This window comes from Salvelinus alpinus, chromosome 18 (genome assembly GCF_045679555.1).
Source record: "Salvelinus alpinus chromosome 18, SLU_Salpinus.1, whole genome shotgun sequence".
Taxonomy (NCBI): Eukaryota; Metazoa; Chordata; class Actinopteri; order Salmoniformes; family Salmonidae; genus Salvelinus; species Salvelinus alpinus.
The window spans coordinates 32,210,545-32,228,064 of record NC_092103.1 but is presented as its reverse complement, the minus strand read 5'-3'; the positions used below and the strand labels follow the sequence as shown (position 1 = coordinate 32,228,064).

Below are 17,520 nucleotides of genomic sequence, written 5' to 3'. Positions count from 1 at the left end.
AGAGGAGGGGGGGGGGGGGGGGGGGGCGGCACAGAGGTGACAGATGTTCTGCTGGGGGTTTAAAGAGGAGGAAAAATGACAATAGCTAAAGAGGGCTTAGAAGTAATTGTCTCAGTCAGTGATCCTTTACATAATAGTAGAATAGAAGTGTGGACCAGATGTTATGTATAGGGAGGGCTAAGAGGAGATTTTCCTGACCATGTGACCTGACAAGGTAAAATGCCTTGGCTATATGCCTAACTAGGGCCCAGAGGTTTTCCTTGGCTATAGGCCTAACTACGTCACAGAGGTTTTCCTGGTCAGTTCATATGGACAGAGACAAACTCTGTGTCCTTGTTACAAGGAAGGAATAAGTAGTTCCACTGAAAACTATCACATAGGCTACAGTAGTATCAAATATTAGGCTGATTAGAGAGATTTGGTTTCTATGACATAATAGATCAGGATAATAATCTGAAATCCCATCTTGATTTTAGCATCTTGAGGAAGCTCCCCACAGCTTGTTGCTGAGTTACTGAACTGGACCTATGTGCACCAAGTCACATGATGTAGCCTAGAAGCTATCCTGTTGGCACTTGTGGTAAACTTCCAACTCATTATCTAGTAAATGAAACATACAGAGCCAACGGTGAGGACCACAGGTCAGTATAGCAATATTATCACTGTTTTACTAACAGGGGGAAAGTAATTTTGTAATACAGCATTATTTTTGATCTCCTATAGTCTAAATGTCATATCTATTTAACAGAAGTGGGAGGTGAGAGGGGGTTTTCAATGAGGTCATTCTAAGAATCTCTCTCATTGAGAGTCTCTGATGCACAAAATATCACTAATTGGTTGGTTGGTTGTGTAGGACAGACTCATTAGTCATCCATTTATCTGCTCTTGAGAAGAACCCCCCCCCCCCAATGAATATCCCATCGCTGCTAGCAAGTCAACAGTACATGCACCAACAGAAGCTCTGGACCTGGCCTGTCTAGCAAACTACAGCACACAATGGAGCAAAATATTGGTTTCCTCTGTGCCCTGTGTATGTCAATATGTCAATGCATTTCTTCAGTGTGTCTCACGAGAGTGGGCATCCGACCACAAGGACAAATATTTAGTGGGAGATGCCGACCCGGGTCCCGAGCACAGAGGCTTTGTCCAGCGGACTGGGTGGGAACAATACTCTCTACAGGAGAAGTCAGTAACCCCTGGGCCGAGGGGACAGACACACACACACACACAAACTGTGTATGCACACAAATGCACGGACACACGGCACACAAGCATGTGCACACACACACAAACTTGTCCACTAGACCAGTGAGTATCACCACAAACATTTGCCTTAGTGACATAAAGGCCTAATGTAGATTGCATATTTCTTTATCTCAGAGATAACACTGTAAAATCACACCACTGTTCAGTCAGTCAAACCCTCTAAAATGTTGGTCAGTGTTGAGTCAAACCGTTCGTCACCTCACTTAATTCATAGACTAATCAATGCTGATAAATAGGCTATGGACATGCTGCATGTATTTCTTCATATTTTAATGATTGTCAATTTCATACTATTGCCTAGCTGTCTCTCTTCCCTTTTCTTGTCATTTCATTCTCTTGTAGCCTACTTTCGGAAAGCCTAAGGTAGGCTGAGTTTTTTAAAAACGTTTTTATAAAAAATAGATATTTGCTCATGTCTGACATACACTGGTGGCTTTGATTGACGGGAACTTTTATGGGGGTGTGCGTGTGTGAGTTCACTGATTCTCTCTATAGGCCTGTATGTCGACAGGGACAAGGTAGGCATATATCTTTATTTGGACTCCGTCATGATCTGATTTACTTATTTTTTTATTTAACTAGGCAAGTCAGTTAAGAACAAATTCTTATTTAGAATGACGACCTACACCGGCCAAACCCGGACGCACTTGGCCAATTGTGCGCCGCCCTGATGTTGTGTCAATACGAAAATGCGATAGATCCTCTCCAACCTGGCATTTCATAACTTGTAGATTAATAGTTAAGTAATAACCTGAATAATAATAATGAAATGCTTTGATAATTTTGAAGTGTAATGACTTGTTTCAAATGGGTTTAATTAAGAAGCATATCCATGTTAACAAGTGTACAAAAATAATTGTGACCTCCCCTTTTTACATAGGGCCTTATAGGCCTAAGACAACAGTATCATACTTTTAAACAAAATGGAATTCTACGAAAAACTAATGAAAAGGTTAAGGAAAAAAATAACGAATTGCACATTTCTTTTGAGTCAGCCTGTATGTTAAGTTGTGTCAATAAGAAAATGTGACAATCCTCTCCAATCTGACATTTCTTAAGTTGTATACTAAACTAATATTTAGAGGTAATAATTTGGCTTGGAGGGTATCCAGATGTCATACTTTCATACCGACCTTGGCCATACTGGGACATTTGGTAATACTGGCACTGAACACAAGGGGCACTGTTTTCAAACCTAACTGCTAATCTGTAATACGAATGTTAGCAATGCTAATAAGTACATGTAAAATCCCATAGAAAATGCTAACGAGTGCATTGTGACACATTTTGTACAGTTTGACTTAAACTTATTCAAGTATACAAGTGTCATGACGTTGGCCTGGGGGTAGGTTTATGACAGTCATAAATACCTCTCCCCCCCTTTTCCTCTCTCTACCCTACTGATGTGACATTTGAAAATCCTTTGGTTAACATTGAGATTCTGGGAACATCAGAAGGTGGGGGGAAATTAACTATATTCTGGTAATCCGACCAATTGAACATATGCGATGGTACTTAATGAATATGATGTCAGTTCGGTTGTCATCTGAGACATTCTCATCAATGATAGGATGACAAACTCTACAGTGGAAAGTCTGCACATTGTAGTTATCGGAGTCACATGGAATTGTTGTTCAATTTAAATGTTTGAATATAAAATTATTGGTGAAGAGATTAAATGTAATTTTAGCTTCCAAATGAGAGATTTGGGTTTTCATAAGGTTCGGGCTCCGCTCAATCAGTGGCCCGCCCCTGTGAAGAGACATGGGTTATAACACTTTTCAAACACACCCTCCTCTCCCTTCCTATATAAAGCCTTGACGACAATATAACCTCCTGTTCCAAGTACGTGAGGTCTGCAGCCTCTGCGTTAAAAGGACTACCATGTCAACTACAGAACTAAGCCAACCTCAGCGTGAGCTTTGGTTGCGAATGGTATGAACTTTGAACTCTTATTCACTACAGAAGTGATACCTCCTAACAGCAGCTGCAAACGTGGGCTAGGAAAGAACAGACAGAGTATCCCGTCTACCACACAACGACGTTACTACAACGTATGCAATTTACCAGCAGAGACATTCTTCAAAGGACAAAGGACTCGGTTGGGCAACACGGCCTTCCATCTACCACCAACCTACCGAAGTGCAGCTCAGAGTAAATATTTATTGCCCTTTTCCTTTTCCAAATGGGCGGTAATTTAGAATGCATAAGATACTGTATTTACGATAGAGACATCGCTTCTCCCTTTGTTCTTCAGTCTTCCCGCTCTTTCACTCAAACCAATCCCCCTTTTCTTTGTGTAACCAGCTGTCATATCTGTTCCGTCCGCTAGGGACGTTTTCCTTTATGACGTAATTTGTAATCAAGGTATGATTAATTCTGTGTATATGTAATTCTGTGTGATTACTTAGGTATTTAGTAAATAAATAATTAAACCCAATTTTGTATTGCTGATTCAACTTGTTAGCCAGGGTTCGTGAAGATAACCAAGAATTTACAACTTTCAGATGAGACTGAATTAAGGTGACGATTAATATTGACTGCTATTGATGTAAAATATTACTAGGTCTTTAAGAGTTTATTCGGAAGATAACAGCTCTATAAATATTATTTCGTGGTGCCCCGACTTTCTAGTTAATTACATTTACATGATTAGCTCAATCAGGTAATATTAATTACGGAGAAAGGATTTTATAGAATAGCATGTCATATCACTTAATCCGGCATAGCCAAAGACACGACACAAGTAACTCAAATGCTACTTACAGTTTGCTGCACTCACATAACAAATATTAGCCAGCAAGGCTCTTGATCCGCGAGGGGATTCTATGCTGTTATCAAGCGAATGCTTGACTTTGAAGAAGCTAACCACTTAGCTAGATAGCTAAGTAGCTACTAAAATAGCAAACCGAATGCAAAACTGCAGAGCATTTAGCATATTTTAGACAGTTATTTAATAGTGGCAAACATTTAGTTGTGAATTTCATACTGTAATTAGATCACCCGGCGCATGCTGCACAACAGTTAGTGACTCACAGGGCTCTGGTCTCTCGTCGTTGTGTGCCTTTACAAATACCCAAGTATACGGTATACCAACCAAGCCTAGTAATAATACACGTCACAGCCCTATTCCACAGTGGAAATCCGCCTCATCAAACAGACGCCTCACAAGTCCTCAACTGGCAGCTTCATTAAATAGTTCCCACAAAACAACAGTCTCAATGTCAACAGTGAAGAGGCGACTCTAGGATGCTGGCCTTCTAGGCAGAGTTCCTCTGTCCAATGTCTGTGTTCTTTTGCCCATCTTAATCTTTTATTTTTATTAGCCAGTCTGAGATATGGCTTTTTCTTTGCTACTCTGCCTAAAAGGCCAGCATCCCGGAGTCGCCTGTTGACATTGATACTGGTGTTTTGTGGGTACTATTTAATGAAGCTGCCAGTTGAGGACTTGTGAGGTGTCTGTTTCTCAAACTACACACTTTAATCTACTTGTCCTCTTGCTCAGTTGTGCACCGGGGCCTCCCACTCCTCTTTCTATTCTGGTTAGAGCCAGTTTGTGCTGTTCTGTGAAGGGAGTAGTACACAGTGTTGTACGAGATCTTCAGTTTCTTGGCAATTTCTCGCATGGAATAGCCTTAATTTCTCAGAACAACAATAGACTGACAAGTTTCAGAAGAAAGGTCTTTGTTTAGGCCATTTTGAGCCTGTTATCGAACCCACAAATGCTGATGCTCCAGATACCGAACTAGTCTAAAGGCCAGTTTTATTGCTTCTTTAAATCAGGACAACAGTTTTCAGCTGTGCTAACAAAATTGCAAAAGGGTTTTCTAATGATCAATTAGCCTTTTGAAATGACAAACTTGGATTAGCTAACACAACGTGCCATTGGAAAACAGGAGTGATGATTGCTGATAATGGGCCTCTACGCCTCTGTAGATATTCAATTTTTTTTTATTCAGCCGTTTCCAGCTACAATAGTCATTTAAAACATTAACAATGTCTAGACAGTATTTCTGATCAATTTGATGTTATTTTAATGGACAAAATTTTTTTGCTTTTCTTTCAAAAACAAGGACATTTCTAAGTGACCCCAAACTTTTGGTAGTGTAAATTCAGCATTTCTTCAGTTTGTGTAAACTGTGAGCAAGAACGAATGAAGCCAAAGTCGCTCATACGCTCGTTCGCAATTTAGAAAATATCACTGTGACCTTGCTCAACAAATCATTGTAGCCTAATGGCAAGCATGAATTGGGCTTAAAGTAGGCCTACAGATATTCTACAATTAAATAATAAAACAAGTAAAATAATGTAATAAATAAACATGAAGAAGAAAGTTCAGAGACGTTGCCATAGACCTAATGTGTTGACCTTTAGGTTTTTGGCTAGGCTACTGTGAAATGTGCGAGCGAGACCTATTAATAGATACAAATATTAAAGCGGCTCAGATGTAGCCTAATAGCTCAATACTAGGTAAGTCCATCGATAGCACATATACATGAAAGTGATAGAGTCAATATTTCGCCTAATAACCTATTCTATAATTCGGGTTATCTTTGCTTGTTTATAACATTGCAAACCTTTTAGGCTATTTATATTCAACTATTACATTTTCTGGGATCACAGAGAGACAGATAAACATCTTCATTCTACGTTTAGCAGAGATTTTGTGTGTGTAAAGTGAGGGCAAGCGATGATCTAACGACGCAATTAGCTGTTCTACGAGTGGTCTAAGGCAGGCATTAGATTATGAGTGCAACGTTAATAAAGATGGTTTTGGGAAGCGGCTCGGACATTTTAAGGTGCTCTTGCGCAAGTTCTAACAGTGAACTTAGCCTTAAGATGCTTCTGGGAAATCGGGCCCTGTTCAGTTGTAATAAAATATAGGGGAGATAACAGACATTCCTAACACTGATCTGAATAAAACCATGGAGTGTCACATACATTTCTAATGACTAAATGCACTCTAAACAGGATGATGGGAAAGTAAACACTAGTGTTTAAAATCTGAATACTCAGGAGATATAGGTGTTCTCCTGGTTGGAAACTGACTGGAAAAATCTGATTATCATGTTTAATCTTGCATTGTAAACACCTGTGTTTAAGATAAGAACACCTATTAGCAAATCTAAATGTCTAGTGTTTAAGTTATAAACATGTCACGTTTCATGGTTTTACAGTGTGTAAAGCTATTGTACGGACTGTGGAAATAAGGTGCAACTGTCTCCTAAGTACAACAGAGATGTTGAAGATCACTATGCTGAGGGAGGGAATCACCAGGTATTGATGTACACTCACAGAGCTAGTCATCTTCATCTGCAGTAAGGTCTGCAGGTACTCCTCAAATGGGTTCAGTTGCTGGCTGTCATGGTTCAACCCTGGCCCTGCACCCATCCCCGGGTTAAGCTCCAAGGCCCTTCTCATCTCACTCCGCCTTCGCAACATGCTCATGGTCCATGTACAGCAACTCAGGAGAATGTTAAAAAACCACAAAGGACTTTAATCCATTTCAGAAGGTGGATTATGAATGGAAGAAAAGGGTATTGATCAAGAATAAAAAATTGACCAAGACGTCCTTTTTGTAGATGACAACAGTAAGTCCAATAGACTGAAGATAAAACAAATTTAAAAAATAAAGAATCAAAAGAACCACAGGGACAAAGATAGAACCCAAGATTTCCAGAACCAATCTGATCAGTCTATAACTTTACCAGCTGTTAGGCTACCCAGAATGCCCAGGGTTCTGAGATTACGTGACTCAGTAGAAACTTGGTTGACGTGGTTATTAATCTGATTACAACCCCTTTCGCCTGACGCCGACCCCTCAGCCTCCCCACCACCCAATCAAATGCCACCGTTCTCTCTGAGATTACTACTACATATGGCCAAAGAACAAACAGCAGCCATTGTTCTTAGAGCAGATTTTCTTTTTCCGAAGAGATCATGGTCTTATTTCTTACATAATAGCATATTGTCATGATTACAAGGCAAACAGGGAAAATAAAGAGACATTTCTAGGATTCAACTAACTATGTGATAGAGCTACATAGATGGGGAGTGGGTTAAAAACAAAGTTTAAAGCATACTGAACTATAGGCTTATAGGGTCTCGCTATATTTTATTTTTTTTATTTTTATTTTACCGTTATTTTACCAGGTAAGTTGACTGAGAACACGTTCTCATTTGCAGCAACGACCTGGGGAATAGTTACAGGGGAGAGGAGGGGGATGAATGAGCCAATTATAAACTGGGGATTATTAGGTGACCATGATGGTTTGAGGGCCAGATTGGGAATTTAGCCAGGACACCGGGGTTAACACCATATATGAGGAAATTGAACACATACAGCTTTCCAATACTCTAGAGAGGGTCTCTGTTCAGGGTCTGATCTGCTAGAGCTTAATAACATTCAGGTGGGTGGGTGATATGGGAGGGTGATTCAGATTACTCCACATCTTCTCAGCTGCACTGTGCAGGCCCTGTGTTGTGACTGTAGGCCTCCCAATGCTAGCTAGTGGTCCTACTACTTTACATATAGATCGGGGGAACATCAGACTCAACCTCAAGGCCCATACATACAGCCAGCTGTCAGCCTCCATCCCCTGCCCTGCTGCAGATTAGCACTCATGCTGAGCAAATGGGTGTTTAATGGACAAAAGCGAGCAGTTAACACTGAATGTAATATCACAACAGTGGTACCCCTGCCCAGAAATCCAGCTGTCCAGAGATAGCACTGTGTATCCAAATTGACATCCGATACAAAGGTTATTATGGTTTATGTGATTGTGATTTTCTATTCGTTTTTAGATTTTTATTTGAAATTCAATTCAGTTTCAGTTAGTTTTCAGACTTGATTTACTAGTTTAATTCAGTTTCAGTTTGGTAAAAACATTTCTATTCAGTTTTTATAATATTTAGTTTCAGTTTTAGTGTTAGTGACAGAAACCTTATGCATGGGAGGCTAGGAGCCATGTATGTGTTGTAAGCCTATAGCAGAGGTACTCAAGTACTATTTAAGATGGTCCGGTTATCAAAGCAAATTTGATTTGTCACATGCGCCGAATACAACAGCTGTAGACCTTACCGTAAAATGCTTGCTTACAAGCCCTTAACTAACAATGCAGTTCAAGAAATTGAGTATTTACTAAATAAAGTAAAAAATGTAATAAAAAGTAACACAATAAAATAACAATACTGAGGCTATATATAGGGGTTACCGTACCGAGTCAATGTGCGGGGGTACAGGTTAGTAAAGGTCATTTGTCCATGTAGGTAGAGGTAAAGTGACTATGCATAGATAATTAACAGTGAGTATCAGCAGTGTAAAAAGTCTGGGTGGCCATTTGATCAATTGTTCATCAGTCTTTTGGCTTGGGGGTAGATGCTGTTAAGGAGCTTTTTGGACCTAGACTTGGCGCTCCGGTACCGTTTGCCGAACAGTCTATGACTTGGGTTACTGGAGTCTCTGCCAATTTTTTGTCCCTTCCTGACCCCGCCTAGTTTATAGGTCCTGGATGGCAGGAAGCTTAGCCCCAGTGATGTATTGGGCCGTACGCACTACCCTCTGTAGCGCCTTACGGTCGGATGCAGAGCAGTTGCCATACCAGCCGATGATTCAACCGGCCAGGATGCTCTCGATGGTGCAGCTGTAGAACTTTTGTAGGATCTGGGGACCTATGCCAAATCTTTTCAGTCTCCTGCGGGGGAAGAGGCATTGTCGTGCCGTCTTCATGACTGTCTTGGTGTGTTTGGACCATGATAGTTTGTTGATGATGTGGACACCAAGGACCTTGAAAAACTCTCGACCGGCTCCACTACAGCCCCGTCGATGTGAATGGGGGCGTGTTCGGGCCCTCCTTTTCCTGTAGTCCACGATCAGCTCCTCTGTCTTGCTCTCTGACCACCTCCCTATAGGCTGTCTCATCGTTGTCGGTGATCAGGCCTACCACTGTTGTGTCGTCAGCAAACTTTTATGATGGTGTTTGAGTCGTGGGTGAACAGGGAGTACAGGAGGGGACTAAGCACGCACCCCTGAGGGGCCCCCGTGTTGAGGATCAACATGGCAGATGTGTTGTTGCCTACCCTTACCACCTGGGGGTTACACAAGTTATTCAACAAGCTACATTGGTTTCAGAAACTGCCAGAAGCTTCTGTTTACCACAGAGAGCATTTGATTATATCTGTTCTCTTCTACCTTTCCTGGCTGGCAAAGTACCAGGATGTTGTCTCTGGTTTTAAATCTGAATTTAGAGAACTGAATTTGAAAACTGAATCTGAATGCTTCTAAGAAGTTGAATATTATAATTTAAATTATAGTTTGTATGCTTCATACATAAACAATGAATGCAAGATCTACCATATTGTAACTGAATATATAAATATTGAAAATTAATATTCAATTCAATTGAAAATGTAATTTTTTATTTAATTTCAGAAGCAGCCCGTCTGGCGCAGGACTCAGTCCCTCTCCAAGGCCACTAACGCCAGGCCCATGCAGACTCAGACCGCAGAGGGCGAGGAAAACCTTCAGAGCATTTCAGCTATGTGCTACAGTGACGTGTCTAGTGTATACATTTCATATGCATAACACAAGGATTTGTTGTCTTGCAGCTGGTTAAAATAGTTAAAATAGCACCTGGTGAAATCTCTGACGTATACAGGATTTGTAACCACTGACCAGACTTGAGCCCTCTGTTCATAAATAGCCCATAGCATTTCACTGAAGGTTAAAGAAAGACATGTAGAGTAACGTTAGTAGAGGAGCTTCTCCTGTTACCATGGCAACCTCCAAATCTTAGTTACCACCGCCTAATATCCCAGTCCAGGAACAGGGTCAATTCCCACCACTGAGCAAGGATCAAATCACACACTAGTAAGAATCCACCTCAAGCCGACCTCATGCCAGCCACTATACATACACCCAACGCTGGAGGGCTCAGATTGCCTATACTGCATGTAAACTCAGCAAAAAAAGAAACGTCACTTTTTCAGGACCCTGTCTTTCAAAGATAATTCGCAAAAATGTATATAACTTCACAGATCTTCATTGTAAAGGGTTTAAACACTGTTTCCCATGCTTGTTCAATCAACCATAAACAATTAATGAACATGCACCTGTGGAACGGTCGTTAAGAAACTAACAGCTTACAGACGGTAGGCAATTAAGGTCACAGTTATGAAAACTTAGGACACTAAAGAGGCCTTTCTACTGATTCTGAAAAACACCAAAAGAAAGATGCCCAGGGTCCCTGCTCATCTGCGTGAACGTGCCTTAGGCATGCTGCAAGGAGGCATGAGGATCGCAGATGTGGCCAGGGCAATAAATTGCAATGTCCGTACTGTGAGACGCCTAAGACAGCGCTACAGGGTGACAGGGCGGACAGCTGATCGTCCTCGCAGTGGCAGACCACATGTCACAACACCTGCACAGGATCGGTACATCCGAACATCACACCTGCGGGACAGGTACAGGATGGCAACAACAACTTTTTTTGGAGTTGGAGTTACACCAGGAACGCAAAACATATGATCTCTGTAATTGCAAACAAAGGTTTCTGCACCAAATATTAAGTTCTGCTCTTCTGATGTATCAAATACTTATGTCATGCAATAAAATGCAAATTAATTACTTAAAAATCATACAATGTGATTTTCTGGATTTTTGTTTTAGATTCCGTCTCTCACAGTTGAAGTGTACCTATGATAAAAATTACAGACCTCTACATGCTTTGTAAGTAGGAAAACCTGCAAAACCGGCAGTGTATCAAATACTTGTTCTCCCCACTGTATATAATGGTGTGTAAAGACAGTATGGACTGTTTATGAACAGAAAAGGTGTGTACAGCAGTCATTATATAGGATGAGCCTTGACTAGAATACAGTATATACATATAAAGTGGGTAAAACAGTATGTAAACATTTATAAAGTGACCAGTGTTCCATGACTCTATGTACATAGGGCAGCAGTCTCTAAGGTGCAGGGTAGAGTACCAGCTGGTAGCCGGCTAGTAACAGTAACTAAGTTCAGGGCAGGGTACTGGGCGGAAGCCAAGTAGTGGTGACTATTTAACAATTCCTCTGGATGATCTGGCAGTACACTGCATCTATCCAGATATTGTTTGAGACATGGTAGGTATGTGCATAGAGGGATAAGATGACATTATTTCTGTGTGGTCAAACTCTACTGTACTTCCATGGGGCTATTTGAAGACTAGCTGCATTCATGGGTATGTGTCAAAGAGTAAACCATTGTGGAAATGGATGTTGGCAGGGACAGGCTGTTAATTAGGCTCTGGATGGAAGATGATCTGCAGTGATGAGAACATTGGACATGAAAGCTTCGGGCCACATAGGGTTACAGAGACTGTGTGTTGGGGTGTGGTCTACACTGCTTTACAATCTAACACGGACTGACATCTGGTTATACATTTTTATGCAAAAATAGAGCATTAATCTAATTAATTTAAGGATTTGAGGGGAGTTTGACAGAATTAACCCACTTTTCCTCATTATAAAACTCCCCCATGAGCCTTTAGTGAACCCCCAGAACCACACACACAATCTATTTAGTTCATCAGAGCATTAGATCTGTACCAGTTGCAGTCTTGAAAGAGGAGTGATGGAGAGAAAGAAGGAGGGGGAAGGAGGAAAAGAGACCTACTGAGAGAGAGAGAGAGCTTGTGTGAGTGTAATATTTACTGTTCACTTTTTATTGTTTATTTCACTTTTGTTTATCCATTTCATTTGCTTTGCCAATGTTAACATATGTTTCCCATGCCAACACAGTCCTTGAATTGAATTGAAAGAGAGAAAGAAAAGAGAGGGGAACAAATTAAGTGAGAAAAAAAAAGAAAGAGGGGAAAAAAAGAGAAAGAGAGAGAAGTGTGGCGGGGAAGCAATGGAGGCTGGATCTACCGAAAAGGATATGGTTCACAGCTACTTTTATTTAAAAAAAAAAATTCACCTTTATTTAACCAGGTAGGCCAGTTGAGAACAAGTCATTTACAACTGCGACCTGGCCAAGATAAAGCAAAGCAGTGCGACACAAACAACAGAGTTACACATGGGATAAACAAACGTACAGTCAATAACACAATAGAAAAATCTATATACAGTGTGTGCAAATGTAGTAAGATTAAAGAGGTGAGGCAATAAATAGGCCATAGTGGCGAAATAATTACAATTTAGCAATTAAACACTGGAGTGATGAATGTGCAGAAGATGAATGTGCAAGTAGAGATACTGGGGTGCAAAGGAGCAAAAAACTGTATAACAATATGGGGATGAGGTAGTTGGGTGGGCTATTTACAGATGAGCTGTGTACAGGTGCAATGATCGGTAAGCTGCTCTGACAGCTGATGCTTAAAGTTAGTGAGGGAATTAGTTCCAGTCATTGGCAGCAGAGAACTGGAAGGATACTTAGCAGACAATGAAGATGAACTGAAACAAGAAATAGGCCTGGGCCAAATCATTAAAGCCCTGAATCACTTCACATCAAATGGCCATTAAATTCACCTGCCTTCCAAAGTAGAGTCCTCACTCTTTCATACAAGTGCATCTGGTAGGCATGTTATCAATTTTTTAAATAAAAGAGTTGTACTGTGAAATCAGCGGCATACTAGATGTGCTTTCTAGCCGTAGAACCCTTTACACAGACATTTGTCCAAAGTGACTTGTAGCAAGTATCTGGCCCCTGAGTCTAATTTGTGTTTGGAGGTGCGCCAATAGCTTTTGGACCGTTTCCCTGCATTCTATATCACTGGGGAGGGAGCACATGGTGGTGGACCGATTTGTGATAGATATCATGCCTGATCTGGTTTAATTTTGTCTCTTTTCGCTATCATCCTTCACAGTACATTTCTAGAAACACTGCAGGATAGAACTTTGATGCAGAACTATCAGGGCATCGCAACAACTTCCTGTTTCTAATGTACATTTCCCCCCCAGCACGACATTTAATGGCTTCCCTCCAAGCCAACGCCAAATAAATAAGAGTTCCTCCTTCCAGGGGACCAATCAATGGTCCTGTTTCCTCCGAAAAGGAAACATCCACACAACACCAGGCGTAATGAAGTGCTGTCATGGTTGAGGAAGGAACAGGAACAATACCTGATGGTGGAGATATGAGCAAACAGACAGGCTGAGAGAACAGACAGGCTGAGAGAACAGACAGGCTGAGAGAACAGACAGGCTGATAGGCACACTGTTCATTTCATATGTATTAGACTCCAGAAGATGTTGAGCTCATTTGTAACCCTGTTCCAATATTTCTCTCAAAAGGGTTGCTAATGAGAATACTGTGATCAGCACTGGCAGTCTGTTTATAGCAGAGCTACAACAACCAGCACTTTATTCTATACCACCCTGTTTTAAAATCACAGAGAAAAGGTGATCAATTCAACAGATGTAATGCTGACATTAGCTGGCCAGTCCATTTCACAGTTCCCTACTGGTGGCTCTGGTTGAGGTCACAGAGAGAACAGTAGTGAAACCTGACATGAGAGTAAAGAGGAAATAATGCAAAAGTTTACAAGGAAGAAACATGGAACAAGGCCTAATTAAAGTGGGAGGGTGTTCTTCTTCTTTGTGTTAGCTAGGTGATGCAAAACATTTAAGAGGAACATCCTTTCTGTTTGGACTGGAGAAAATCACAGATGAATGACCATAATTGCCTTTTCATGGCCATCTGACTACATTTGTAAGTGAGAAGTGATGCTAGCTGTCTCTCTGTCATCCAAAGGCAAAGACCTGTCAGGCTCTTATAGAACACCTGACAGCAGGAGAATGAATAGGTTTACCTTGAGGCAATTGTCATCGTTGGAGACTCGCACTAGAACTGACTGATGCAATCAGCCAATCATTCACCTTCACCATTAGAGAGAGCGAAATCAATGACGAGTCAGGAGTGGTCACCCATGATGGCTGCACCCAATACACATCAATCTAGGCTATTTATAATTTTTAAAACACACATCATTATAGCCTACATACAGTGCAGGGATGAGTTGGTTTTGGATATGGGATCTCAAGTGTGTTGTCTCAACATTCAACCTGCAATGATTCAAGAATTATTTAATTGCTAACAAAATTCACTCTCTCTGACATATGTCAGATCCCAGATATCAACCCTGAAAAGTATTAGCCTGTACTCATCACTCAAGGGAAGACCAATTGAACATGCATCAAACATGAGCGCTATACTTTCAGGGATACTGAACCAGATCAGTACATGGACTGAAACGGTCTTCCCCTCAAGGCCTAAGGCAGACACAGAGGTCCAGGGTCATAAACACTAGATGGATGATCTCAAGGAGGGATCTGGCAAGTGGGGCACATGCCGTAATCTCATCATTGTCAGACAAGGGAAAAAGCGAAATGTAAGATCCGAGTCTGGCACGTGTCACAAACTGTTACCCATGGAGACGGGACTAGTTCCTCCACACCCCGCCCAGCCCAGTGTGGCTTGAACTAAGACACAGAGAGAGAAAGACAGAGACAGACCGAAACAGAGAGAACATTCTGTGGTCTGACGCAGAGATTAGTTGAAACATTGAAGGAAATCCTGTTCTCATACGACACACACAAACACACGACTTGCATGAAAACATCTTCAATTCTTACTCTCCAATAAACATCTGTAAATCTCAACTATTCAAGAGCTTGCTTTGTTTGTGTGTTTTCACCGTCATTCGATCTAAAATCTGATAAATATTTATTCAGTTCCTTTTTGAGGTTGCTAAGCAACACGGGTGGTACGTGAGAGACAATATTCAGCATGTGAGCCCAGGAGCAACTTCTGCTTCAGAGAAACACTAGTAGCCCTCTCACTTCTTCTGACTTCTCCCTGTTTGCTTCTGATCAAGGCTCATCGTGTGTAGGTGTACATCACTGATTAGTTCAGGGGAAATCTGCTGTGAATGTTTCAGTTCAATGAACTATTGGTTAGTTCCTCAACACAAGCCTGTAGCTTCAAACAATCTTAGTATGGCTCCTCAACAACAGTATGGCTCCTCAACAACAGTATGGCTCCTCAACAACAGTATGGCTCCTCAACAACAGTATGGCTCCTCAACAACAGTATACCCTCTCCAACTCAGCAGAAGACCAGACACTCTGACACCTATCTTAACAAGCTCAGTGTAGGCGGTAGACCTGAAACAGAACCCTATTGAATCGTAGAGTCAAGGTTCTGCTATTAGTCTTAGAAACGTTGTTGGGAAGTTTCACTTTTATAGCCTGTCGTCGTTGAGGTGGCTACCGGTTTCAGGAGAGCAGTTCCCTATAGAGGAACGACTGAGAAAGAGGAGGCACCTCCAGTGAAACCACCCAATGACAGAAAGGCAGAAGTCATATGAAAAGGACCCATAATATCATGCAAATCATTAGGCTGCTGCTACCCTTTTCCTGCATATCTCAACACTTTTTATTTCACTCAATCACATGCCTCTTTTTTTCCTCTCTCTCTCAACGCTCCTCTCTTTCTCCTTGTCCCTAGTTCTCCTCTCCTGTGGAGAAATGTGGTTCTCCCTATCTCCAACACTCCTCTCTTTCTCTTCTAATTTCCTCCTTGGAGTAATGTGGAACACTCAGATCAGAGGTGAATCTATTCAGCACGGCCCTATTCTATTCGGCCTCCTGGGGGGGTCAGAGAGGAAGGGGAGGGGGAAACATTAATAACACTGCCACTCGGCAGGTGGGTGAAGGAGTAGTGAAGAGGAGGAAGCGGAGAATGGAGACCCCTGTGACAACAGAGGATGGGGTTGTAGACTTAATGATATTAGACTATCCCCGCCCCCCGCACACTCACGGAGAGAAAACAAGCAGGCTCAGGTTTCAGCCCCAGAAGTGCCCTGAATGTAAAGTGAACCACAGGGGGACCATGGCAGGGGACAGGGGGGCCAGGACTGGGAACAGAGGGGCCAGGACGAGGGATCTGGGGGACTCCAGGGCCAGCCCAGGGGAACGGCAGAGGAAAAGGAACTCAGGAAACCAGAGTGAAAACTCTAAAACCCTTGGCCCGTTCACAGCTCAGTACAGCACAGACTAACTTACCCGACAACAGCTCGGCACTGTCTCTATTACAACTATCGATGCATGAGCGTCGTTCAAACAAACAATGAGGTTCATGAGGTTTCTTAGAGCAATACTTAACTTTGTTATAAGCAGTGGCTTAGCATGCACCCCCGCAAGGCGATATTGAAAATCATACCATTGGTATTTCGAAATACCCCACCCAGTAAACGGTATATCGTACAAGCCTTGTTGTGTCCACGTCATTAAAATGAAATTATGTTGAACCAAAATGGAATAGACGTCTGTCGTGTTCGATCAATGTGGAGTAGTGTTTCAGCCAAAACTTACCTTCAGTTGCTGCTCTTTGAGCAGTGTTGCCCTCCCTGACTCCATCGGCAGGCCCGTCAGAAATGGGGCTCCCTTAGTCTGCGTTTAGGAATGTGTGAGTATAAATGTGAGTATCTATGTCTGTATGTGTTTGTCTGTCTCCTTCTCATACCAGCCCTGACCAAATTCCTAAGAGAAGTGAAAAACGGTGTGTTGAAAGTAACGACCACTAAAGGTTACTGTCCTATTTCCCCTTTCAGAGCTGAGATTGAGCAGTATAGGATTGACTAAAGTGAATTGTGTAGTATGTGTATGGACTCCTTGCTACGATCCATTTAGTGTGTAACTGAATTAAGAAAGAGCTTATTAAGATGATGGGAATCTAAATGACTAGGGCTCCCTCTGACTGACATGGAAAATACATTGCCACAGTGGAAATACAAAACACTAGAAACTCCTTCCTAATATTGAGTCCCCCACCTTTTTGCCCTCAGAACAGCCTCAACTCGTCGGGGCGTGGACTATACAAGGTGTCGAAAGCTTTCCACAAGGATGTCGACTCCAATGCTTCCCACAGTTGTGTCAAGTTGGCTGGTAGTGGATTTCTACTCCGAATAGCTTGTTCCATCTCATCCCACAGATGCTCAATTGGATTGAGATCTGGTGACTGGGTACGCCACTGTAGTAAGCTGAATTCACTGTCATGTTGGTGGAACCATTCCTAGCCTTTTGGCATGGGGCATTATCCTGCTGCCATGAAGGGATGCACCTGTTTGGCAATGATGTTCAGATATCCTGTGGCATTTAAACATTGCTCCACTTTTAACAAGGGACCCAATGTGTGCCTTGAAAACACACCACACGCCAACACCAGCAGCCTGCAATGTTGACATGTGACATGATGGATGCATGTACTTG

General features: G+C 41.9%; 1 protein-coding gene across 24 annotated transcripts in view; it reads right to left on the bottom strand.

Annotated features, from left to right (window-relative positions):
* Nucleotides 1–17,520, bottom strand: part of LOC139544197 (formin-binding protein 1-like) — a 123,630-nt gene that overhangs the window by 95,199 nt on the left and 10,911 nt on the right. For 8 of the 24 annotated variants that reach the window (XM_071351037.1, XM_071351039.1, XM_071351051.1 and 5 more), the window contains exon 1: nt 16,624–16,683. The exons of 1 other annotated variant lie outside the window; for it this stretch is intronic. In XM_071351037.1, coding sequence (XP_071207138.1) covers nt 16,624–16,668 — 45 coding nt within the window. In that variant the 5' untranslated portion in view covers nt 16,669–16,683. Of the gene's footprint in view, nt 1–16,623; nt 16,757–17,520 lie in introns of those variants that run through there. 15 more of the 24 variants (XM_071351038.1, XM_071351031.1, XM_071351045.1 and 12 more) reach the window with 10 other exon arrangements.